The sequence below is a fragment of the Grampus griseus genome, assembly GCF_964374135.1.
Source record: "Grampus griseus genome assembly, chromosome: 2".
NCBI lineage: Eukaryota > Metazoa > Chordata > Mammalia > Artiodactyla > Delphinidae > Grampus > Grampus griseus.
Genome location: NC_139018.1, coordinates 166,384,825 through 166,412,005, shown reverse-complemented (window position 1 = coordinate 166,412,005; position 27,181 = coordinate 166,384,825). Strand labels below are relative to the sequence as shown.

General features: G+C 37.4%; 1 protein-coding gene across 1 annotated transcript in view; it reads right to left on the bottom strand.

Annotated features, from left to right (window-relative positions):
* The window catches only part of GPR158 (G protein-coupled receptor 158), a gene marked incomplete at both ends in the record, with an annotated part of 321,322 nt that overhangs the window by 159,238 nt on the left and 134,903 nt on the right, over nt 1–27,181 (bottom strand). Inside the window, one exon of the mRNA XM_082648327.1 lies at nt 8,998–9,100. Coding sequence (XP_082504453.1) covers nt 8,998–9,100 — 103 coding nt within the window. The remainder of the gene's footprint in view (nt 1–8,997; nt 9,101–27,181) is intronic.

Sequence of the window (27,181 nt, the reverse complement as noted above, 5' to 3'; positions counted from 1 at the left end):
CTCATTAATTAAAAGTTGTCCTTATACATAATATTAAGTAGAAATATCTTAAACTTTTTCCTTTAACAAGGTAATACCATCCTTTTCCTTTGAAGGGAATTGCAAACGGAATTAGAAGGTAACATTAGAAAACTCATGTGGCAAAATTCTATTTGAATGCCGGCTGCCAAAAAAAAAAAAAAAATTACATTGTGTATACATTGAGAAATTTTATTTGTCATAAAAATCCAAGTGGTAATTTCAGTCACTGCTGATGAAACACTAAAACTTTTCAGAAGTTTTCTTAAAATACTAGTTTTTAAAATATTTTCTGAAGATTTAACAAATGAACAAACTAAAGGGAAACTTCTCTCCTGCTGCTCCTCCTCTATTTTTTTAATAGAAAAAAAATACATCTTTCTTAATCTCTTAGATTGATACCCCCTGGGCATAAATTATAGAAGTGTCAAACTGGTACATCAAAATGTATTTACCTTTTTTACAACTTGTGCACATATTTCAAAATGTACCCCAGAAAGTTTTCTTCCTATATTTTATGGAAGAAAAACACTGAGTTTCTGATTTAGAAAAAAATGAGGAATGAGTTTGAGGGGGGAGGGGGGATTGAAGCAGAAGTTATATATTTCAGGTCTTCATAGTATAAATATTAGGTAGAAATATCACTATTGTATTAAGGGTTTTGCTGATTAAGACACTTAAGTGCCAGAAGTATAAACTTGTGTTTTCACAATAGTAAAAACACAACATTTGGACATTTGAGTATCTGGATAGAAACCATACCTACCCTTGAAAGCCTGTTAAACCTTAAAGCTCTTACATTTGACCTAATTTACTAACATCGGACAGTGAGTTGTATTTTACTCAAGATTGCCCTCATTTGTTGTTTGCGGGTATTGCAATATGTTCTGGGAAGATGATGGGTCTGTCCTAGAAGCTTAGAAACCTCGCTTTTTTACTCCTTTTTCTCCAGTTCTAAACAATGTCTGGCACAGAGGCAGTGCCCAGTAGTATTTTTGACAGATGGATTTTCAGACACATAAACCAATCAACAAACCAGCTGATCAGAGGTCCCTTCTTAGAGGTGTTGTGGCCCTCAGTGCTAGGAACTGGTTCAGGCTTAGAGCTTGGACCTTTGCAAGACCAGCCCCATGTGTTTATATGTCACAGACCCCTCTTCTTTCCATTCAACAGGCATGAGAGAAAAAGATGAATCACAGACAATGAACATAACTCAGCTGGAAGTAACAAAGAATCAAGTCAGACAATGAGGGTTCAGCATCAGCTCTCCATACAAATAATGCTCATCTGACATCATTATTAGGGTAAACACCTTCTTCTTTTCCATACACATATCTGATTTTTCATTAGAACTGGAGGGAACGTATTCATCAATCAATGTTTACAGTTAAAATGCTGCAATGAGCTAACAATGGGAAGATATATTTGTTCATTATTTCATCTGTTTAAGATGATGAAGTAATCTGCCTCCAGTCTCCAGCTTGATAAAATCACATCCAAAAATTAAGTGGAAATAGGTACATGCACATGAGTAGCTCCAATACACTCAGGAGATTTCTGTGCATATTTGGTTCAATATGTATAATATTCATGAGGAGAGAACAGTTAGCAAACTGTGGTTATGCTCATACTGTTGTCCAAAAAGATTGCTACTGTTAGGACATGAATACATATTTGCATATCCTAAAATCAGGAGTAGCTAATATACTTTCATGCACTTATATCATGAATGGCTAGTTGTAACAATAAGCTCAAAATGAAGCCCAGAGCAAAAATTTTTTAATTTATATTTCCTCACTATGAATATAGTCAATCTTTCCCTGAATTTCTGTATGCTTACATATACATCTTATATTCACTTTTCTATTGTCTTCTAGATTTTTATTTCTTATAAGTGACTGTAGTAGTATTTTTCTTTGGACAAAAATACCACCTTAGATAGATCTTGGAACGTTTCTGATCTGAATTATAAAATTATTAAACACGAATGGATTTTTTTTTTTTTTTTTTGCCTATGGACTATTATTCAATCTCCACAACACCCAATACATAAGTACTATAAATAAAAAGACTAAATTCTCCATATTCGCTTTAATATAATAATCACTATAATTTGGGGGATATCATGTTATCTCAATTACTCCTCATAACTACCAAGGGCATAGATTTCACTCTTCCTGATGTATGAATAAGGGGAGAATCTCAGAATATATGAGAAACTTCCCAAGTCTCCTGTGAGTAAGTGGAGATAAGACTCAAATCCGTCTGTCTGACTCAAAGGCCATCCTCATACAAAGAGCCTGCTAGATTATAAATTGTCTAAGTCAGCAATCATTTGCAATTATGAACAGTTTCCTCTAGAAAAAACATATGGCCTACTGTGAACACTGGAATGAATGCCGAGTGGGAAACAAACATACTGAGTGTACTGGTTTTCTATTAAAAATTACCACAAATCACCACAAATCTGGTATCTTAAAACAACACAAATCTCTATACTGCTTCTTACATGAAATATAATACACAGTTGACCCTTGAACAACACAGGTTTGAACTGTGCAGGTTCACTTACACATGGATTTTTCTCACTGCATATGTACTACGGTACTACATGATCCATGGTCGGCTGAATCAATGTATGTGGAACCACAGATAAGGCAGGCCGACTATAAAGTTATACACAGATTTTCAACTTCACAGGGGCCAGTGCCCCTAACCCTGTGTGGTTCAAGAGTCAACTACAGTTATGTTCATCCTGATATTTCTATAGCTCAGAAGTCTGATATGGGTCTCACTGGGCTATCACCAAGGTGTGAGCAGGGCTGCATTTTCTTCTGGAGAGTCCAGGAGAGACGTTATTTCCTCGCCTTTTCCAGCTTCTTGAGGCCACCTCCATTCCTTGGCTTGTGGACCCCTTCCTCCATCTTCAAAGACAGTGATGTAGCATTTCTCAAGCGTCCCTCCTTGTGTCCTTACATCTATCTCTAACTACCACTGGGAATGGTTCTCTGCTTTTCAGGACTCATGTGATTAGGCTGGACCCACCTGGAGAATCCAGGATAATCTCCCCATCTCAATGTTTGTAATTTAATCACATCTGAGAAGTCCCTTCTTGCCATGTGAAGTACCATTTTCACAGGTTGTGAAAATTGGAACATGCACATCTTTTGGGGTTTAGGGGGCACTGTTCTGCTTACTACAATGAGCTAATGTATGAATAACTGACAGTCCAATTCCCCTGCCAGAGGTTTTTTAATACTTGGGGGAAGCTGATTGTTAACACAAGTGAATCTCTAATTAGCAGTCTAATAATGTAAACAAATAAAAAGAATGAAATACCTAAGGGAAAATCTAACAAAGTAAAATTTCAGCTGGTAGGGGAGAAGGAAGACTTTGAGTGGACTATTACATCTCATAGCGAGGCCCATTTTAAGGATAAAGCTGAAAAACTCTGGAACTTGAAAATGTGTTCCTCAGCTGGGAAGTGGAGCAAATACTAGACGGAAGGGATGAAAATGGGCGGAATATCTGAGGAAAGGGGTAAGCAGAATAAATACAAGCTTTCCAATAGTTACCATAAAAGTAACAATATTTTTGAGCATTTAATACGTGCCAATTACTATGATTAGAACTTTATATTCATTACATCATTGAATCCTTATTTATTCTATAAAGCAGATGGTGTTATCCCAATTTTATGTATGGCATAATTGAAGTTTAGGTTAGTTAAATAATTTAGCACAGTGCAAGTAAGTAATGGAGCCAGGATTCAAACCTAAATTAGACTTATTCCAAAGACTATGCTCTTAATTATTATATTAAACTATGGTAGAAATACAGCTCTGAGATCGGCAACCAGGGAAATCCAACATGGTATGGAGTGTTCCAATAACTGAAAAGAACTAGTTAAAGACAGACGAGGTAAATGAGACAGTCAATAGTCCAAGAAGATTGGCGGCACTGGGAACTCTTCCACTGGCAAATAACCCTATCTGCCAGACATTTAGTGCCTGGACTCCAATCCCTATAAACAGGACTAATGAAAGAAGATGTAAAAACTGAAAATTAGGCAAATGACAGACAAAAGTATAGGCCCAGGCAGTTAGATGGAGAATTTTGCTACTACAACTGAAGTGATTAGAACCAGGTCACAAGGCTTAAGTAAGACCAAGAGCAAAAGTAATGATGTTGATTATGAGAATATGATATTGAAGCTCTTTTAATCCATTCCAAGTTGGGGATTAGACTAGAGACTGGACTTAGTCTGCAAAAAGCCAAATATCTCCAGCTCTCCGGTCATGAAACAGAAGAGGAATGGGGAGTGTGAGACCCAAGTGCAACACAAAGATGTGCATCCCAGAGACAGGTTAGCGCTGCTGAGCAGTTTGCTTGGAGCTCAGCATCCCTATGCTGTGCCTGCTTTCAAAGAGTTTTCCATTTCTTTCTTCTGAGACTACACATTGTTTAAATCTCTGCTTTTGGGGGGCCTTTTTTTTTTTTAATTTTTTTTTAAAATATATATATTTTTTGCGGTACGCGGGCCTCTCACTGTTGTGGCCTCTCCCGTTGCGGAGCACAGGCTCCAGACGCGCAGGCCCAGCGGCCACGGCCCACGGGCCCAGCTGCTCCGCGGCATGTGGGATCTTCCCGGACCGGGGCACGAACCCGCGCCCCCTGCATCGGCAGGCGGACCCTCAACCACTGCGCCACCAGGGAAGCCCGGGGGGGGCATTTTTTCCCCACCATCAACAGAGTTGGCAAAGCAGGGATTGTCATTTTTAGATGTGGGTCATTTGTTAGATGAGTTTATCTGGAAATGCATGTGAGCTGAAGTCGATCCAAAAGGCAAGAGAGGTAAGACTGAGAGGCTGGTAATGTGTCCCATGAAAGAGAAAGGAGATTGTACTGAAGACAGAGTTCAAACTGTGACAGATGGATTTGAGGAAGATGAGCTTGTCATAAGCTTGTATTTCAACAGCCTGGAAGTGAACAACCTGGATTTGAAGAGACAGTTACACATCAGTACTTGGCGATTCTGAAATCCTGCTGCTATCCAGATGTCAGATCCTATTAGCTCTCCTATGACCACCAATCTAAAGAGATGCCAGGAACACAGTCTCTGGGCTGTCAGCACAGTTTTAAATCAAGTCATCTGAACGTATCTTTGTTGTTCTTTACAAGCTCTCTGTTTACTGTGGGCCTAGGTCTAAATAAAGATTTTTAAATCACTTCATATTTTAACAGGATTTTTAACAGTCACACTGACATTTTCTCTAAGAGATCAACACCACATCTTAGCTCCTCTCTCCAAATGGGATACAAGACTATATGTGGGAATTTCAGGTCTTTTTCTAGATTCACAGCTATAGATAAGTAAATTTTACCTTTGAGAAGCATCCCTTTCTGTTTTCTATATCCCACTTTCCCTATCAAGCAACTGATTTCCTCCTGTTGCCTTTAACTCCCAAGTCTTCTTTGTATTGTCCTTCTCAATGCAGCACTGGTTGTTACAGACTTTTGCTGTCCCATCTTCCTTCTGATCTATGTAGAATTCATTCTCTAAGAATTCTAGTTTAAAAAACTGGTTATCCTAATATAATAAAACATGTGAGACAAAGTGCTAAATACCAATGGCACTTAAGGAGTCTCTCTGTACATGTATCACTGATGTGTGTTTATATATGTGTTTGCTTATTCACTTATTTAACTATATCTATGAACACTTATTATGTGCCATGTACTATGCTAGCTGTTTTGCATACATTACCTCATTTATTGGGTCTTCGATGCTTTCTTTACCTTTGGCCCAAGGGATACATGTAGTCATTCCTTACTTCACAGAAACCACCTCAAGAATATATGAAAACGACTACCCATATGAATTGCCTGGCTACTATGATTAAAAACTTAACACATTAAAACAGAGGTATGTAGTATAATTCTAATAGTAAACCAAAATTTTTTTTAAATGTTTGGCTAGCCCTTGGTAGAATACCCTACTGAGCTGTAACTCCTGGTCCTTAGGACAAGGAATGAATACTGTTAGATTTTCATGCAACCTGACAAGGCCATCAGGAAAGACATTTTTGGTCAAAGAGCACTTTACTGACTTCAAATTATAACATGCAGCTAGCTTTCTCTTCTGTCATTGAGGCAGGCCAGTTCTAGCTAAGTATGTGCTGAGGTCAAAGCTGAATCACAGGTATGCCCAAATATAGCTCATCTTTCTGAAAACTGTGGCCTCCTTTCCACAGCTGCTGTGTGTGCAACACACGAGTTATTAGCCTTATGCAGAGAAGCGGCCCCTTCTTAGAGAGAGTAGGTCCAGTGAAAAGCACTGGATTTTAAAATAAGGAGGAAAGTAGGAGTATGCAAATTAAATAAAGATAAGTTGTTAAAGGTTAACTAGTTTCTCCTGGTGGTGTTATAAGCAAATGGCATAGTCATTCTCTAGTTCTACAATATTTAAATGTTTTATTTCAGTCACATAGTGGGAGCTGAGAACAAATGTGGGTAAACCAGATACAAAATACCTTCACAGAACATAAGCTAAAACCTATTCCCTTAATCCTTCAGGGTTGAATCATATGTTATGTCTGGACCATAAATGTGAAGAATGCCAAAGTAGCTGGGCTATTGCCATGATCTTGTACACACACACACACGCACAATCATATCCATGCTGAAAATATGTTACCGTCATTGCTATTGTATTAGTTTTCTATTGCTGTGTAATAACTTATTGGAAACCTAGGGCTGAAAACACCTATCATTACGTCCCAGTTTCTGTTGATCAGAGGTCTGGCACAGTGAAGCTGGGCTCTCTGCTCAGGGTCTCACTAGACTAAAACCAAAGTTTTGGCTAGGCTATATTCTCATCTGGGGCTTCCAAATGTATTCACACTGTTGGAAGAACCTATAGATCTTTGCATTTATACAACTGAGGTTCCTGTTTTCTTGCTGGCTGCCTTAGCTCTTAGGGGCCACCCTCAGGTCCTAGCCACGTGGCCCTCTCACAACAAGCTAATTTATTTCTTCAAAGCTGGCACTAGAATCTCTCTCCAGTCTGCTACTATGGGAAGGATTCATTTAATGCAATATAATCACTTGAGCAACTATACCATCACCTTTGCTACATAACGTAGCCTAGCAAGGGAGTGAGTACCTCGTTGTATTCACAGATGCCACCCATACTTAAGGGGAGGAGATCTGTACAGCACATGTGGGAGCAGAATCTTGGAGGCCATCTTGGAGGCCTACAACAACTATTACTCAGAACAAGGGCTGAACCCTGTGAATTATATGACTGAGGAGAGAGCAAAATGTTACTCACTTCCAGAACCTAGAAGTCAAGTGTAAACTGTCTCAAGATGAAGAACAGTGCTTTCCAAGAAAAAAAGAAGAAAAAAATCCATAAATGTCTACCAAGTTTCCCAGAGGAAGACACTCAGGTCTCAATTTCACTGTATACTTTGAACTACGCCCAGTAGAGATGCAAATTCCTATACAGACCGATAATAAGGCTGACAAAGATTTATGGATGACTACCTAAATGATACCTGTACCTCAGTTTTGGCAACCCCAAACCCTGTACCTCCTTTCTCCACTACATTCCTTCTTGTTATACCCAATAGCTGGCTACAAGCCAACGTGGCAACACTGCACTCTCTAGAGGTAGAGTAAAAAAAAATCAATATTCAAATAGTAACTTTGACATTTTCTGGAGTAAGATTAAAACAACCAGGTGAGCAAGTTTTGATTCTGCAATACCTGCATACCTCAGAGATATTGTGGGTTTGGTTTCAGACCACTGCAATAAAGTGAAATCGCAATAAAGCAAGTCACATGAATTTTTTTGGTTACCCACTGCATGTAAAAGTCATACTTACAGCATTCTGTAGTCTATTAAGTGTACAATATCACTATGTCTAAAAAACCAATATACAGACCTTAATTTAAAAATGCTTTATTCAGAAAAAAGTGCTAATCATCATCTGACAATACAGGGTTGCCACAAACCTTCAATTTGTAAAAAAGCACAGTATCTTTGATGCGTAACGAAGCAAAGCAAGATAAAATGAGGTATGCCTGTATATCTCCTGTATAATCACCTCCCCTTGAATGATGGTGGACCTGTAAGTATGATGAGATAGGCTTTCCTTTGATTAAGTGACATTACATGGCAAAGTGATGGGATAGTCATTTCCATGACTGATATAATGATTATATTATATAAGACTCCATCTGAACAGACCGGGGAGATTTTCTTGGTGGCCTTGAAAAGTAAGGGTCACATGAGTAGGCCTTGAGGAGACTTCTAGGAGCTGAGAGTAAGCCCAGGTTGGTGGCTAGCAATAAAATGGGGACCTCACACATACAGCTGAAAGGAACCTAATTCTGTCAATGACCTGAATGAACTTGAAAGAAGTCCCTGAGCCTCAGATCAGATCACATCGCAGACGACCCCTTGACTTTGGCTCCGTGAGACCCTGTGCAGAGGAACCAGCTAACCCCTGACTGAAAAGCTAATCAGTTGAAACTGTGTGATAATATGATTGTGTTGCCTTAAGGTGTTAACTCTGTGGCACTTCCTCATGCAGCATAGAGACCTAACATACAAACAAATTAAAACATAAATAAAATAAGCAAACTAGCAAAATTAGCTTTAGGAATTTTCTGCAGCAACACCTCTCAATAACTGAATCCCAACTGGTCTCACTGAGTAGCTACAGTATTTCCAGGCATTTAAAATGTACTGAAAACAAAAATATACCTAAAAAAAACCCCACATTTTTTGGTGGTACTCCAGAGGATTGGAGATGACAAACTAAAGCAAAAACTCCTTAAGTGATGAAAGAATGCCAAACCAGTGGGGATTTAATCATCTAACTCCAACAAGGTTAAAAGAAAATCCAAATAATTAATTATGATAGATATTATGTGTATTCACATATATGCACAGAAGCAAAGGGCACTTACTCTGAAAGCTGTTCACTGAGAAGACTCGAGGATGATAGAATCCTGCTTTGCAAATGCACTGATAGGCTCCAAGCACGAATCCTAGGCCCTTAATCGGCATACACTATGAGAAAGAAAAGACAGCAGTACCGTTGATCATAGTTTACTTCACAGTATAAAGACTCACAGATATCCATCATTGCAAGTGGTAACAGAGATACCACATTTTCCAGAAATAAAATATCTCATTTTTGAACTTTATTTTAGGTTTGTTTGCCAACAGACATTTTTTTAAAGTAGTTTTCTTTCTAAATATATGCCATTACAGCTGCAGTTGCCATACATCTTTAACTCATTCAGTTGCCTTAGGAAGTAATTATAGACAGTTTTTTTTAATGCCTCACATATCATCTTATTGCCTTAAGAGATATTTCTTAAGTCTATAAGAATATTTTTAAAAGTGATTCCATGCGAAATATTTCCACCAAAGTAAAGGTAGGTAGGTAGATGGACAGACAGCTACATAGAATTTAAGATGTGGAAATTGCCTTTAAGAATTAAATATTCATCAAATTTCATCCTCGGATTAAAAAATACAAATTGATGGAATAACAAAACAAGTAAACTTTAAAGTGTAATTCAGAAGAGGATAAAAAGATAAATTGATGATCTGAAGTGCTCTTTACCTAAAATCTGTTTCATAGATAAATATTCTACATGTACATAAACATGAAGAAAAGTAATGATTGGCTTTCCAAATATATCACACCAATAGACATGATGGACATCCCAAAAGCTTATTATTGGCATCTTTCAAGAATATCACTGAACCCTAGCAAAACTGTTTAACATACTTCATTTCTTTTTTTTTTTTAACATCTTTATTGGAGTATAATTGCTTTACAATGGTGTGTTAGTTTCTGCTTTATAACAAAGTGAATCAGCTATACATATACAAATATCCCCATATCTCCTCCCTCTTGCATCTCCCTCCCACTCTCCCTATCCCACCACTCTAGGTGGTCACAAAGCACCGAGCTGACCTCCCCATGCTATGCGGCTGCTTCCCACTAGCTATCTATTTTACATGTGGTAGTATTTATAAGTCCATGCCACTCTCTCACTTCGTTCCAGCTTACCCTTCCCCCTCCCCATATCCTCAAGTCCATTCCCTACGCCTGCGTGTTTATTCCTGTCCTACTCCTAGGTTCTTCAGAACCTTTTTTTTTTTAGATTCCATATATGTATGTTAGCACACGGTATTTGCTTTTCTCTTTCTGACCTACTTCACTCTGTATAACAGACTCGAGGTCCATCCACCTCACTACAAATAACTCAATTTCGTTTCTTTTAATGGCTGAGTAATATTCCATTGTATACATGTGCCACATCTTCTTTATCCACTCATCTGTCGATGGACACTTAGGTTGTTTCCATGTCCTGGCTATTGTAAATACTGCTGCGATGAACACATGACTCTTTTTGAATTATGGTTTTCTCAAGTGACTCAAGTGCTGGGTCATACTGTAGTAATATTTTCAGTTTTTTAGGGAACCTCCATACTGTTCTCCAGAGTGGCTGTATTAACTTACATTCTCACCAACAGTGCAAGAGGGTTCCCTTTTCTCCACACCCTCTCCAGCATTTACTGTTTGTAGATTTTTTAATTTTTTTTTTTTGCAGTACGCGGGCCTCTCACTGTTGTGGCCTTTCCCATTGTGGAGCACAGGCTCCGGATGCGCAGGCTCAGTGGCCATGGCTCACTGGCCCAGCCGCTCCGCGGCATGCGGGATCTTCCCGGACCAGGGCACGAACCCGTGTCCCCTGCACCGGCAGGCGGACTCTCAACCACTGTGCCACCAGGGAAGCCCTTTATTTATTTATTTATTTTGTGGTACGCGGGCCTCTCACTGTTGTGGCCTCTCTCGTTGCAGAGCACAGGCTCCGGACGCGCAGGCTCAGCAGCCATGGCTCACGGGCCCAGCCGCTCCGTGGCATGTGGGATCTTCCCGGACCAGGGCACGAACCCGTGTCCCCTGCACCGGCAGGTGGACTCTCAACCACTGGGCCACAAGGGAAGCCTTGTTTGTAGATTTTTTGATGATGGCCATTCTGACTGGTGTGAGGTGATACCTCACTGTAGTTTTGATTTGCATTTCTCTAATGATCAGTGATGTTGAGCATCCTTTCATGTGTTTGTTGGCAATCTGTATATCTTCTTTGGAGAAATGTCTATTTAGGTCTTCTGCACATTTTTGGATTGGGTTGTTTGTTTTTTTGATATTGAGTTGTATGAGCTGCTTGTAAATCTTGGAGGTTAATCCTTTGTCAGTTGCTTCATTTGCAAATATTTTCTCCCATTCTGAGGGTTGTCTTTTCGCCTTATTTATGGTTTCCTTTGCTGTACAAAAGCTTTGAAGTTTCATTAGGTCCCATTTGTTTATTTTTGTTTTTATTTCCGTTTCTCTAGGAGGTGGGTCAAAAAGGATCTTGCTGTGATTTATGTCAGAGTGTTCTGCCTATGTTTTCCTCTAAGAGTTTTAGAGTGTCTAGCCTTACATTTAGGCCTTTAATCCATTTTGAGTTTATTTTTGTGTCTGGTGTTAGGGAGTGTTTGAATTTCATTCATTCTTTTACATGTAGCTGTCCAGTTTTCTCAGCACCACTTATTGAAGAGGCTCTCTTTTCTCCACTGTATATTGTTGCCTCCTTTATCAAAGATATGTGTGTGGGTTTAACTCTGGGCTTTCTATCCTGTTCCATTGGTCTATATTTCTGTTTTTGTGCCAGTACCATACATACTTCATTTCTGCTACATTCAATTACATAAGGATGGAATAACTTCCATTACAATACAGTTTATCAGTAAAAAGGGTGTTTCAAGAATTTGATCAACACTGAAATTTCTTTTTTGATAGCTCTCTACCAAGATCCCAACACTTTACCTTTTTGCCATTATAACCTATTAGAGGAGCTGAGAATTTAGTGAATCTGAAAGTTACAAATAGTGACCCTCTGACAGAGGCCCTTGAGAGAAAGTACTAAATTATCTAAATAATAATCCCTCAATCTAAGCTTTAATGATTAGTAATAAGATCAAAATTGCATATCATGAAAATTCCAGCAAACAATAAAGTATTTATATGTAAGGTAGCAAGAGCTAATACATGCTCTAAATTCATAGGTTATAGCACGAAAATCTTTGAAAAAGAGCTCTCTAAAAGACCTTGAATATTTTATTTCATTAATACCCTTTTTTTTTTTCACCCAACACACTCATATCCAATTATGCCTTGCAATTGAAAACACAGTTCTTGACCCAGAGCAAAATACAAGGACAGATAAGTACCAGTCAATTCAACTGGGTTGGCAAGTAGTTATGAAAGAACTATTGTGTGTGTAGAGAATTCCTCCAGGACTTAAATGAAATAACACATCCTACTTATAAAGGTCTAGAGATATAGTGGGTCAGATCCTATTTCCGAATTGTATAAATAAAAAGGCAATTGTAACACTTACTTTGGAGAAGCACTATTATAAGAGATCATATTGTTTGTGGTCAGTCAGAAAACATATGCCTGAATTCTGACTTACTAGTTAATGTGAATTTGGGGCTGTTCTCTTAACTTCACTGAGACTTATTTTTTTTAACTTGTAAGAACAATCATTCAATTAGATTCAGGAACACTTTGAAGAAAGCAGAACTACCAAGATGTCCTAATAGCTGAAATACAGGGTATAAGAGGAAGAGAAGAATAAAGGATGACTCCCAGGTTTTTGGCCTGAGCAACCTTAAGAATGGAGTTGCCATCAAGGATCTGGGAAAGGCTGCAGGTGGAGTTGATTTGGAGAAGAGAACACAAGTTCAGTTTTGCAAATGTTAAGTGTGAAGTGTCTATTTGAAATTTAATTCCTGATATCAAATAAGTAGTCTGGGGCTTCCCTGGTGGCGCAGTGGTTGAGAGTCCGCCTGCCGATGCACGGGATGCGGGTTCGTGCCCTGGTCCGGGAAGATCCCACATTCCACGGAGGGGCTGGGCCCGTGAGCCATGGCCGCTGAGCCTGCACATCCGGAGCCTGTGCTCCGCGACGGGAGAGGCCACAACAGTGAGAGGCCCGGGTACCTCAAAAAAAAAAAAAAAAAAAAAAGTAGTCTGATAAAGTAGTATGGAGTTTGGGAGAGATGTCTGGGCTCTATAATTTGGGATTCATTTGCATAAAGACGATAGACAAAGCCATGAGATCAGATAAGACTAGATCATTAAGGGAGTGCCTGTAGGCAGTGAAGTTAATAGATCCAAAGGGATGAGACTCAGGACACTCCGAGGCAAAAAGGTTAGGCAGAAGGAAGAAGCAAAGGACACTGAGAAGTGCAATTCAGTGAGGTACCATTATTTAATTAACTAGATTGTGACACTAAGTGCATAACATGGAATTTCTTGTGAGTTACATTTATTAAACATTCACCCAGCCAAGATATATCCAAGCAAACTAAGTCTTAGATACTAAGAATAGCAGTGCAGTTTAAATATTCTGCTTCACTGGAATTTGAAGGTTAATGCTATTCATTTAATCAGCACTAATTCCCTGGTAATGTGACTCGGCACTGCAACAGTGACTCAGTTGAGAATTTTAAATGTTTAAGGCAGATCTGAAAGTTTATTGGAATAAGGGTATCTCTTTAATATAAGCTAACGATAGAGCTGAAAGAAAATGAAGTTTTTTAAAAAATCTATTGATTAAACATCAATAAATGTTGATTAGATAATTAGTTGATTAGATAAACATCACCAAATATAAAGTCCCCTGAACTTAAAAACAAAATGCTTCCTAATTTTATTATGGGAAACACTGCAATATGAATTATTAGTTACCTCAAACTCTTTGTTCATCTTAAATTATCTTATACCCTTAAAGAAAAATTTTAAAATGTTCAACCAGTTAAATTCAATAAAAGAATATCATCTGTTACAGTGGAGAAAAAACAAAAAAAAGAATATCATTCCGCTACATACACTCTGTGTGGAACCGAATGTGCTGTTGCTTACACACACTTGTCTTGGAGTGTAAAAGTGATCTTACCATACTTTCGTGTTCCATCCACCACCACCATTCTGTAGCTACTCCAATTTGGCCACCTCCCAGCCAAACTTACACATTTTCAACATGAGGCAATTCGTGTACTAGTTTAGCTAATTTCTCTTTTAATCTCCGTAAGTATGGTGACTACTCAACCTATGTTTACTGTAATTGGACTCAGTAACTGCTTTTTATATTTTTTTCTCCTTAGGGATTTAGAATATAAACATAGATCCTCACTAGATTCAGGAGAAAAAAATCTTCAAAATTTTACCATAACATTAAGATGCTCATTTTAGATATTAAAGATCTTTATTTTATATACTCAAATCTAAATCTTTCTACTTTATCTTCATAGAAGTCCAAAAGGGTGGAAATGGAAAAAGCAGCACTTCTTCTTCCATAAGGGTAGCTCTTCCATGAGACCCTTTGATAAAAATTAAGCTCTTCATATTAAGAGTTAAGGCACCCTTGTGAGTGAGGTAGGTGCCCAAAAGATTGGATGCCTTCTTTGATGAACCTTACGAAGCCACCAGCAGAGACTTCCTAAGGAGAGATCTTGAGAGCCTACAATCAAAGGTAGGTCCCTAGGAGTAATCCAGATCCAAATGGGAAGAGATGTTGCTTAAGAGATTAGAGAAATATGGACAGATTGCTAGAAGTATACAACCGACCAAGTCTGGGTCATGAAGAAACAAAAATTACGTACAAACCTATAACTAGCCGGTAGACTGAATCAGTAATCAAAAACCTCCTAACAGAGAAAAGCCCAGGGCCAGATGGCCTCAATGGACAAACATTTAAAAAAGAATTAACATCAGTATTCCTCAAACTCTTCCAAAAATTGAGAGAGAACAGTTCCTAACTCATTTTATGAGCCCAGAATTACCCTGATATCAAAGCCAGACAAAGATACTACAAGAAAAGAAAACTGCAGACCAATAATCCTGATTAATATTGTTGTGAAAATCTTCAACAAAATACCAGCAAACCATATTCAACATCACATTAAAAGGACTATAGAGCTTTCAGCAGCAAGGAGGTACTTGAGAACAAGAGCCGTGTGGATGAAAGGCTCTTGGTGCTGCAGCCAGGAGTCAGTGCTGTGCCTCTGAGGTGGGAGAGCCAACTTCAGGACAGTGGTCCACAAGAGACCTCCCAGCTCCACGTAATATCAAACGGCGAAAATCTCCCAGAGATCTCCATCTCAACACCAGCACCCAGCTTCACTCAACGACCAGCAAGCTACAGTGCTGGACACCCTATGCAAAACAACTAGCAAGACAGGAACACAACCCCACCCATTAGCAAGGAGGCTGCCTAAAATCATAATAAGTCCACAGACACCCCAAAACACACCACCAGATGTGGACCGGCCTACCAGAAAGACAAGATCCAGCCTCATCCACCAGAACACAGGCACTAGTCCCCTCCACCAGGAAGCCTACACAACCTACTGAACCAAATTTAGCCACGGGGGACAGACACCAAAAACAACGGGAACTACGAACCTGCAGCCTGCAAAAAGGAGATCCCAAACACAGTAAGATAAGCAAAATGAGAAGACAGAAAAACACACCACAGATGAAGGAGCAAGATAAAAAGCCACAAGACCGAACAAAGGAAGAGGAAATAGGCAGTCTACCTGAAAAAGAATTCAGAATTATGATAGTAAAGATGATCCAAAATCTTGGAAATAGAATAGAGAAAATGCAAGAAACATTTAACAAGGACCTAGAAGAACTAAAGATGAAACAAGCAACAATGAACAACACAATAAATGAAATTAAAAATACTCTAGAAGGGATCAATAGCAGAATAACTGAAGCAGAAGAACAGATAAGTGACCTGGAAGATAAAATAGTGGAAATAACTACTGCAGAGCAGATTAAAGAAAAAAGAAGGAAAAGAATTGAGGACAGTCTCAGAGACCTCTGGGACAACATTAAATGCACCAACATTCGAATTAAAGGGGTTCCAGAAGAAGAAGAGAAAAAGAAAGGGACTGAGAAAATATTTGAAGAGATTATAGTTGAAAACTTCCCTAAAATGGGAAAGGAAATAGTTAATCAAGTCCAGGAAGCACAGAGAGTCCCATACAGGATAAATCCAAGGAGAAACACGCCAAAACACATAATAATCTAACTGTCAAAAATTAAATACAAAGAAAACATATTAAAAGCAGCAAGGGAAAAATAACACACAAGTGAATCCCCATAAGGTTAACAGCTGATCTTTCAGCAGAAACTCTGCAAGCCAGAGGGACTGGCAGGACATATATAAAGTGATGAAGGAGAAAAACCTACAACCAAGATTACTCTACCTAGCAAGGATCTCATTCAGATTTGATGGAGAAATTAAAACCTTTACAGACAAGCAAAAGCTGAGAGAGTTCAGCACCACCAAACCAGCTTTAAAACAAATGCTAAAGGATCTTCTCTAGGCAAGAAACACAAGAGAAGGAAAAGACCTACAATAACAAACCCAAAACAATTAAGAAAATGGGAATAGGAACAAACATATCGATAATTACCTTAAATTTAAATGGATTAAATGCTCCCACCAAAAGACACAGATTGGCTGAATGGATACAAAAACAAGACCCATATATATGCTGTCTACAAGAGACCCACTTCAGACCTAGAGACACATACAGACTGAAAGTGAGGGAATGGAAAAAGATATTCCATGAAAACAGAAAGCAAAAGAAAGCCAGAGTAGCAATTCTCATATCAGACTAAATAGACTTTAAAATAAAGACTATTAGAAGAGACAAAGAAGGACACTACATAATGATCAAGGGATCAATCCAAGAAGAAGATATAACAATTGTAAATATTTATGCACCCAACATAGGAGCACCTCAATACATAAGGCAAATACTAACAGCCATAAAAGGGGAAATCGACAGTAACACATTCATAGTAGGGGACTTTAACACCCCACTTTCACCAATGGACAGATCATCCAAAATGAAAATAAATAAGGAAACACAAGCTTTAAATGATATATTAAACAAGATGGACTTAATTGATATTTATAGGACATTCCATCCAAAAACAAGAGAACACACATTTTTTCAAGTGCTCATGGAACATTCTCCAGGATAGATCATATCTTGGATCACAAATCAAGCCTTGGTAAATTTAAGAAAATTGAAATTGTATCAAGTATCTTTTCCGACCACAATGCTATGAGACTAGATATCAATTACAGGAAAAGATCTGTAAAAAATACAGACACATGGAGGCTAAACAATACACTACTTAATAACGAAGTGATCACTGAAAAAATCAAAGAGGAAATCAAAAAATACCTAGAAACAAATGACAATGGAGACACGATGACCCAAAACCTATAGGATGCAGCAAAAGCATTTCTAAGGAAGGAAGGGAAGTTTATAGCAATACAATCGTACCTTAAGAAACAGGAAACATCTCGAATAAACAACCTAACCTTGCACCTAAGGCAATTAGAGAAAGAATAACAAAAAAACCCCAAAGTTAGCAGAAGGAAAGAAATCATAAAGATCAGATGAGAAATAAATGAAAAAGAAATGAAGGAAACGACAGCAAAGATCAATAAAACTAAAAGCTGGTTCTTTGAGAAGATAAACAAAATTGATAAACCATTAGCCAGCCTCATCAAGAAAAACCGGGAGAAGACTCAAATCAATAGAATTAGAAATGAAAAAGGAGAAGTAACAACTGACACTGCAGAAATACAAAAGATCATGAGAGATTACTACAAGCAACTATATGCCAATAAAATGGACAACCTGGAAGAAATGGACAAATTCTGAGAAAAGCACAACTTTCCGAGATTGAACCAGGAAGAAATAGAATATATGAACAGATCAATCACAAGCACTGAAGTTGAAACTGTGATTAAAAATCCTCCAACAAACAAAAGCCCAGGACCAGCTGGCTTCACAGGCAAATTCTATCAAACATTTAGAGAAGAGCTAACACCTATCCTTTTCAAACTCTTCCAGAATATAGCAGAGGGAGGAACACTCCCAAACTCATTCTACGAGGCCACCATCACCCTGATACCAAAACCAGACAAGGATGTCACAAAGAAAGAAAACTACAGGCCAATATCACTGATGATCATAGATGCAAAAATCCTCAACAAAATACTAGCAAACAGAAGCCAACAGCACATTAAGAGGATCATACACCATGATCAAGTGGGGTTTATTCCAGGAATGCAAGGATTCTTCAATAGACGCAAATCAATCAATGTGATACACCATATTAACAAACTGAAGGAGAAAAAACATATGATCATCTCAATAGATGCAGAGAAAGCTTTCGACAAAATTCAACACCCATTTATGATAAAAACCCTGCAGAAAGTAGGCATAGAGGGAACTTTCCTCAACATAATAAAGGCCATATATGACAAACCCACAGCCAACATCGTCCTCAATGGTGAAAAACTGAAAGCATTTCCACTAAGATCAGGAATAAGACAAGGTTGCCCACTCTCACCACTGTTATTCAACATAGTTTTGGAAGTTTTAGCCACAGCAATCAGAGAAGAAAAGGAAATAAAAGGAATCCAAATCAGAAAAGAAGAAGTAAAGCTGTCACTCTTTGCAGATGGCATGATACTATACATAGAGAATCCTAAAGATGCTACCAGAAAACTACTAGAGCTAATCAATGAATTTGGTAAAGTTGCCGGATACAAAATTAATGCACAGAAATCTCTGGCATTCCTATACACTAATGATGAAAAATCTGAAAGTGAAATCGAGAAAACACTCCCATTTACCATTGCAACAAAAAGAATAAAATATCGAGGAATAAACCTACCAAGGGAGACAAAAGACGTGTATGAAGAAAATTATAAGACACTGCTGAAAGAAATTAAAGATGATACAGATAGATGGAGAGATATACCATGTTCTTGGACTGGAAGAATCAACATTGTGAAAATGACTCTACTACCCAAAGCAATCTACAGATTCAATGCAATCCCTATCAAACTACCACTGGCATTTTTCACAGAACTAGAACAAAAAATTTCACAATTTGTATGGAAACACAAAAGACCCCGAATAGCCAAAGCAATCTTGAGAACGAAAAATAGAGCTGGAGGAATCAGGCTCCCTGACTTCAGACTACACCACAAAGCTACAGTAATCAAGACAGTATGGTACTGGCACAAAAACAGAAAGATAGATCAATGGAACAGGATAGAAAGCCCAGAGATAAACCCACGCACATATGGTCACCTTATCTTTGATAAAGGAGGCAGGAATGTACAGTGGAGAAAGGACAGCCTCTTCAATAAGTGGTGCTGGGAAAACTGGACAGGTACATGTAAAAGTATGAGATTAGATCACTCCCTAACACCATACACAAAAATAAGCTCAGAATGGATTAAAGACCTAAATGTAAGGCCAGAAACTATCAAACTCTTAGAGGAAAACATAGGCAGAACACTCTATGACATAAATCACAGCAAGATCCTTTTTGACCCACCTCCTAGAGAAATGGAAATAAAAACAAAAATAAACAAATGGGACCTAATGAAACTTCAAAGCTTTTGTACAGCAAAGGAAACCATAAACAAGACCAAAAGACAACCCTCAGAATGGGAGAAAATATTTGCAAATGAAGCAACTGACAAAGGATTAATCTCCAAAATTTACAAGCAGCTCATGCAGCTCAATAACAAAAAAACAAACAACCCAATCCAAAAATGGGCAGAATACCTAAATACACATTTCTCCAAAGAAGATATACAGACTGCCAACAAACACATGAAAGAATGCTCAACATCATTAATCATCAGAGAAATGCAAATTAAAACTACAATGAGATATCATCTCACACCAGTCAGAATGGCCATCATCAAAAAATCTAGAAACAATAAATGCTGGAGAGGGTGTGGAGAAAAGGGAACACTCTTGCACTGCTGGTGGAATGTGAATTGGTACAGCCACTATGGAGAACACTATGGAGGTTCCTTAAAATCTAAAAATAGAACTACCATATGACCCAGCAATCCCACTACTGGGCATATACCCTGAGAAAACCATAATTCAAAAAGAGTCATGTACCAAAATGTTTATTGCAGCTCTATTTACAATATCCAGGAGATGGAAACAACCTAAGTGTCCATCATCGGATGAATGGATAAAGAAGATGTGGCACATATATACAATGGAATATTACTCAGCCATAAAAAGAAACGAAATTGAGCTATTTGTAATGAGGTGGACGGACCTAGAGTCTGTCATACAGTGTGAAGTAAGTCAGAGAGAGAAAGACAAATACCGTATGCTAACACATATATATGGAATTTAAGAAAAAAAAATGTCATGAAGAGCCTAGGGGTAAGACAGGAATAAAGACACAGACCTACTAGAGAATGGACTTGAGGATATGGGGAGGGGAAAGGGTAAGCTGTGACAAAGCGAGAGAGTGGCATGGACATATATACACTACCAAACGTAAAACAGATGGCTAGTGGGAAGCAGCCGCATAGCACAGGGAGATCAGCTCGGTGCTTTGTGATCACCTAGAGGGGTGCGATAGGGAGAGTGGGAAGGAAGGAGATGCAAGAGGGAAGAGATATGGGAACATATGTATATGTATAACTGATTCGCTTTGTTATAAAGCAGAAAGTAACACACCATTGTAAAGCAATTATACCCCAATGAAGATGTTAAAAAAAAAAAAGGTTAATTATCCTAACATCCAGTGACTTCTCCACAACTATCAGCTGTTTATTAAAACAAAAGGAAAACACTGAAACAGAGGAAATCTAAAAGGCCCCCAGGCAGTGATAGGGTACACATCACCCACGTATTTCTCAAACAATCTTCCAGGAAAACAAGAACTCATGAATAACAAATAGTGCAGTATTTCACCAGGGAGCAAAAGAACTACATTTTGTCTCTATTATTCATTAGCCGCCAGATAACATGGTTTAAAAAGCTTGATGGACTGGAGCAGGGTTGGGGGTGGAAGGATGTTTTCTTTTATGATATAGTTAATATGAAAAAAGAAACTGTTTTCTATTATTAATTTTTGAAACGTTCTTGTTATATTCAGTGGAGCCCTCTCTCACAACACAGGGCTAAGGGTGCCGAAGCAGCATGGGAGCAGACACATTACAAGTACTGACACATAGCAAGATGCTTTGCGTGAGGTTGAAACTGACTCAAGAAAACGTTAGGATTGTATCTCATTGAGTGAGCAAGCCAGTTTTTCTAGACCTTCTTACAGAAAAAAGTCCCAAACGCTCGATAAAGATAAGTTCTTAATATGCTCAACACTTTAAAAAAAAAAAAATAATGCCCCCCAATAAACCACAAATTCACTACGTTCCACCTTTGACACCCTGCGCTTCCTGTGGTCACAGACCATAAGTAATGGGAACTTTCTTCTCATTATTGACTTAATTTAGCTCTTGCTTACTGAGCCCCATTGTATGCTCTTTGCTACAGCAACAAAGAGGAACAAAATCATGGTTTAGTTCTCAAAGAGCTTACCACCCACAGGTAGAAAAGTAAAATCAAAGTTGCTGTATGGTGCTCTACCATGTTCACAGCTAAAGGGCTTCACATATATTTTTGAGTAGTCCATCTTTACACATTTTTCTGGCATCAATTGTTTGTTAAAATACAAATTGCTGTACTAAGAACAGAAATCAATGAAAGAATATATAATATGATTTCAACTTTATAAAATTCAAAAATATGTAAAATTTTTATAAAGTACTATTTAAGCATATATACATACATGGAACGATAAAGAATCGAAGTGATAACATAAATTTCAGGATAATGGTTATCTTTTGGGGGGGCAGATGGGTATAGGATGACAGAGGAGAATACAGGGGCTTCTTAGGTAATGGTTACAATCTATTACTGAAATGAGGGAAGGAAAGAACTGACTTTAGTTTCTGGCTGTGATACATTATGTTATAGCAGGATGAAGTTTTCACCAAAAACAATTAGAATATCTGGATAAAATGGAAGGAAGGAAGAAAGAAACAAATGAAGGAACAAACAAATGACTGAACTCACCTACTTACCTATGAGGAGGCGTCAGAAAGCTGCCAATGGAGCCAAAATTGAGAAGCCAAGATCACAGAAAGAAGAAAAATGCACAGATATACTATATTCTTTATTTATGTATCAAACTGAGTATTTGATGATATGAGGCATTGGGGAAGGAGTGAGAATCCAGACAAATGGAAACTGGTAAGAAGTAGAGAAGCCAGCAAAATTTTGGATATCTTACAGCCCAGAGGAGAAAAAAAAATCAATTTGAGCACTTCAAAAATACTCAAGCCTTAAGGACAAAATCTCAGACAGAATGAAATAACAAAGAAATAAGACTGAGACTCAAAATTTGTTGTTGCATTCTTAAGCTGTCTGCGGTGAAAATCAAAGACGCAAAGCAGATGCTAAAGAGAAACAGGGTTGAGTTTTTGGTAGTATCGCAATGTTAAATTCCTAAATTGGAGTTCAGGAATTTCTGAGGATGAAGGGCCCTAGTAAACATCTCAGTGAGCTCCCCATAGTGCTATATCCTAGAAGTAAGAGTAAATAAGGAGCAGTTTGAGACTTTAATAGATTTCTGTCCAGCTGTGGGACAGATCAAGTACTGGTTAGATTAAGATGATCTGTCTCTATCTAGTTACTTATCAGAGACAGGGCAAAACCTCTCCGGAAGAAGGTAATGCATCCAGAACCACTGCAACAAAACTATGTGTGGCATTCACTCTTAAATTAACAAACACTAAGAAATAAACAGACAGTATAAACAGATCGACAAATGACCAGATACTCAAGCTACTGATAGATTTTTAAATAACTATAATCAACATGTGCAAGAAAGCGGAGGACAACTTTTAGAAAAATTGGAATCTAATTTTTAAAAAAACAATAAAATATTCTGGAATATTCCAGAACTAACAAAACCAAGATAGGATACCAGAGAAGACAGGGTAAGTGAAGGAGAAGACAGATGAGCAAAAGACGTCCAGTCTGAAGCTTGAAAACTAAACTGAAGAGAAATATACAAAAGAACACAAAGGACATAACGAATCATAGAAAAGGGATCTAATATACTTGTACTTAGAGTCACATAAAGGGAGAGGACAGAAGCAATATCAGATAAAATATATTTCGTTATACACCCCAAAGTGGATAAACACACATCATAGTCTAACTAGAAAGCCAAACACACACAAAAATCTTAAAATAGCCAGAGGGAAAAAAAAGATCATACTTACAAATAAGTAGCAACAAGTTTGACAACTGTCTTCAAAACAGAAATAAAAGAAACCAGAAAATAATGGAATGACATCATTAAAGTGCTAAAAGAAGGGAAAACCCTAAAATTGTTTCCCAAGAGAAAATATCCCTTCAAATGTGAAATACATAAAGGTATTTCAAGTCAAACAAAACCTGAAAAAAAAAATACCTTATCACCAGACCTATGACAAAAGAAATGCTAAAGGAATTTTCAAGCAAAAGGAAAATTATGCCAGACAGAAGCACAAAAGTGCAGGACAGGGCTTGCCTGGTGGCGCGGTGGTTGAGAGTCCGCCTGCCAATGCAGGGGACGTGGGTTCGTGCCCTGGTCCGGGAAGATCCCACATGCCGCAGAGTGGCTGGGCCCGTGAGCCATGGTCGCTGGGCGTGCATGTCCAGAGCCTGTGCTCCGCAACGGGAGAGGCCGAAACGGTGAGAGGCCCATGTAGCACAAAAAAAAAAAAAAAAAGAAAAGTGCAGGACAGAATGAACAGCAATGTAAGTAAATATGTAGGTAAATCTAAAATAGATAGTACAAGGTACTAATAGTAATAATAATGTCTCGTGAGCTTTAAGATATATATTGAATTAAAATGCAAGGCAAAAAGCAGGGGGAAGGGTAAATGCAGGTAAAAGGTGCTGATACCCTATTTCGTCTGGGAAAGGTAAAAGGAATAACACATTTGTTTGTAATGAGCTAAGGATATATGTTGTAATCCATAGAATAACTACTAAAAGTATAGAAAAATAGTTTATAACAGGCAAAGAAAAAAGTGCAATACTAATAAAAAGAAACAATAGATTAATGCCAACTAAGGCAAGAAAAGAGACAGAAAGGAATATAATGGGGCACAAAGAAAAAGATATTAAGATAATATATGTGAATAAAATTAACAAGGAAGGGAAGAAGGAAAACAGAAAGACAGGCAGCTGTCTGATTTCTAACAGTGATTTCTTTAAAATTTGCAAATATTGTTAGGTGGTTTTTCCAGTGATGATTAGAAAGCAATTACATTTGTATAGTAAGGCCATTAAATTAATATGATGTATGTTTACATTTTTATAAAAGAACGACAGCAGGAAAAACTAATGTTTTTTATCAGGATGTTACCTTTGAAATGGGGTGGATAATGACTGGAAGAGAGCAAAAATGGACTTTTTTGCTGGTAATATTCTCTTTTCCCACCTGAGTGCTTGTTAAACAAGTATGGTCATTTTGTGCACTATTTTGTATGTATTTTGCACACCAATCAAAGTTTTAAAAAATAATCAAGTAGCACTATGAGAAACCACTTTACAATGACTAGGGTGGCTAAAATTAAAAAGGTAAACAATAACAAGTGTTGGTGAGGATGCAGAGAAATTGAGCCCTCATACACTGCTGGAGGGATTATAAACAGTACAGTCACCTTGGAAAACAGTTTATCAGTTCCTTAGTTCCCATATGACCTAGCAATTCCACTCCTGGATTTATACCCAAGAGAATTAAAACACAGACCCACACAGAACTGGCATAGAAAAGTTCACAGCAGCTTTATTCATAATAGCCAAAAAATGGGCACAACGCAAATTTCCATTAGCTAGTAAATGGATAAATAAAATGTGGTCTATTCATATAATAAATTATTATTCAGCAATAAAAAGGAATGAAGTACTGATACATGATACAACATGAATGAATTTTGGAAAAAGTATGTTAAGTTAAAGAAGCTAGTCACAAGAGAGCACAAATTATATGATTCATTTATATGAAATGTTCAAAATGGGCAAATCCATGGAGACAGAAGGTTGAACAGTGGTTGCCAAGTGTTGGGGAGAGGTACAAAGGAGTACAAGGTTTCTTTTTGGGGTGACAAAGAGCCTCTGAAAGTAGACAATTGTTATGGTTGCACTACTCTGAATATAATAAGAACCACTGAATTGTACACTTTAGGAGAGTGAATTTTATAGTATGTGAATTATAGTAAAAAGAGAAGACATTTCCTTGAAAACTGAGAAAATGCAGGCTATAGAAACAAATGTAGATGGGATGCAGATAAAGGAGCTATAAAACTCAAACATTTTTGGCAATGCTTTGTCTTAGTCATCTTGGGCTGCTATATATTTATAACAAACCACCATAATGGCTTAAACACAGATATTTCTCACAGTCTGGAAGCTGGGGAGTCCAAGATCAAGGTGCTGACAGATTCAGTTCCAAGGGAAAGTCCTTTTCCTGGCTTGCAGATGGCCACCTTCCTACTGTGTCCTCATATGGTGGAGAGAGAGGGAGAGCCCTGGTCCTTCTTCCTCTTCTTGGAAGGACACTAATCCTATTCTAGGGCACTACCCTCATGACCTCATCTAAACCTAATTACCTCCTAAAGGCCCTACCTACAAATGCCACATTTCAGGTTAGGACTTCAACATATGAACTTTGGGGGGACACAAACATCCAGTCCATAATACACTTAATGTGTACAAGAATACAGAAGGGAAGATTGATAATGTTGGCAGAGACTGGCAAAGAAGCAAAAGTACCATTTTAAAAGATAACGGCTGGAAATTTTCCAAAAAAAATTAAGTTCACATTCCAGATGCACTACAAACCCTAAATTGGATTAATACAAGGAAAATAACGCCTAGATATATCAAATGCAAAGATAATCCTTAAAGCTGGCTTCATATATAACTAAAATATATATTCTATATAATCTGAATATATTCAATATTATATTATTAGATATTTATTATTATACTATTAAAGTGATAATGGCTTGTCTAATAAAAGTGTAACAGAAAATAACTGCTAATCTAGAGTTTATTTACAATTAAAATACCCTTCAAAATTAAAAAGTGAAATAAAGATATTTTCAGAAAACCAAAACCTGAAATAATTTTTCAGCTGCAAACCAACACTACATAAAATACTAGGGAGTGTTTATTAGACAGAAAGAAAATGATCTCAAATGAAAGAATGAAGATGCAGAAAGCAATCAAAAGCCATGGAAAGGGTAAAATCTGGGCTCATCTAAATTAATATTTACTATTTAAATCACTGTTGTAATTATGTATGTATTATTAGGGACATCCCTAAAAGAAGCCTAAGAGAATGTAAGATACAAAGTTGATAGTAGTGATGAGAAATGACAGAAAGGACAGAAGAGGAAAGGCAACTAGAAATGATAAAAAAGTTCAAAACCCAAATATAAAAGAACTCATACATCAATAAGAAAAAAATAAACATTCCAATTTAAAAATGAGCAAAAGTTTGAATAGAGTGTCACAATGGTTAATAAACCTATAAAAAATTTCCAACTTCATTAGTCATCAAAGAAAAACAAATTTAAGATAACCAATACATATCTACTAAAATGGCTAAAACTTTTAACAACTGACAATTTAAGTGTTAGTGAGGATATGAAATAAGTAGAACCCTCATATAGTGCTGACAGACATATAAAGACATACAATCTCTTTGTAAATGAATTTGGCATTATCTACTAAATCTGAAGATAACATATCCTATTATCTAGCTATTTCAATCCTAGATGTATATGCAACTGAAAGATATGCAAACATGCTCTAATAGACAAGCAAAAACAGCTGCACTGTTTGCAATAATCCCAAACTGTTAAGAAGCCAGATGTTCATCTAAAGTAGAATGGAGAAATAAATTGCATTTATCTAATATTATTTGTATAATAGAATACTATACAGCAAGGAAAATAAACCAATGCTATATACAACAACATGGATGAATTTCTCAATATCTCAAACAATGTTGAACAAAATAAGTCATATGTGCTGTATTATTCTATTTACATAATGTTTAAAACAGGATATTGCAATATGTAGTGT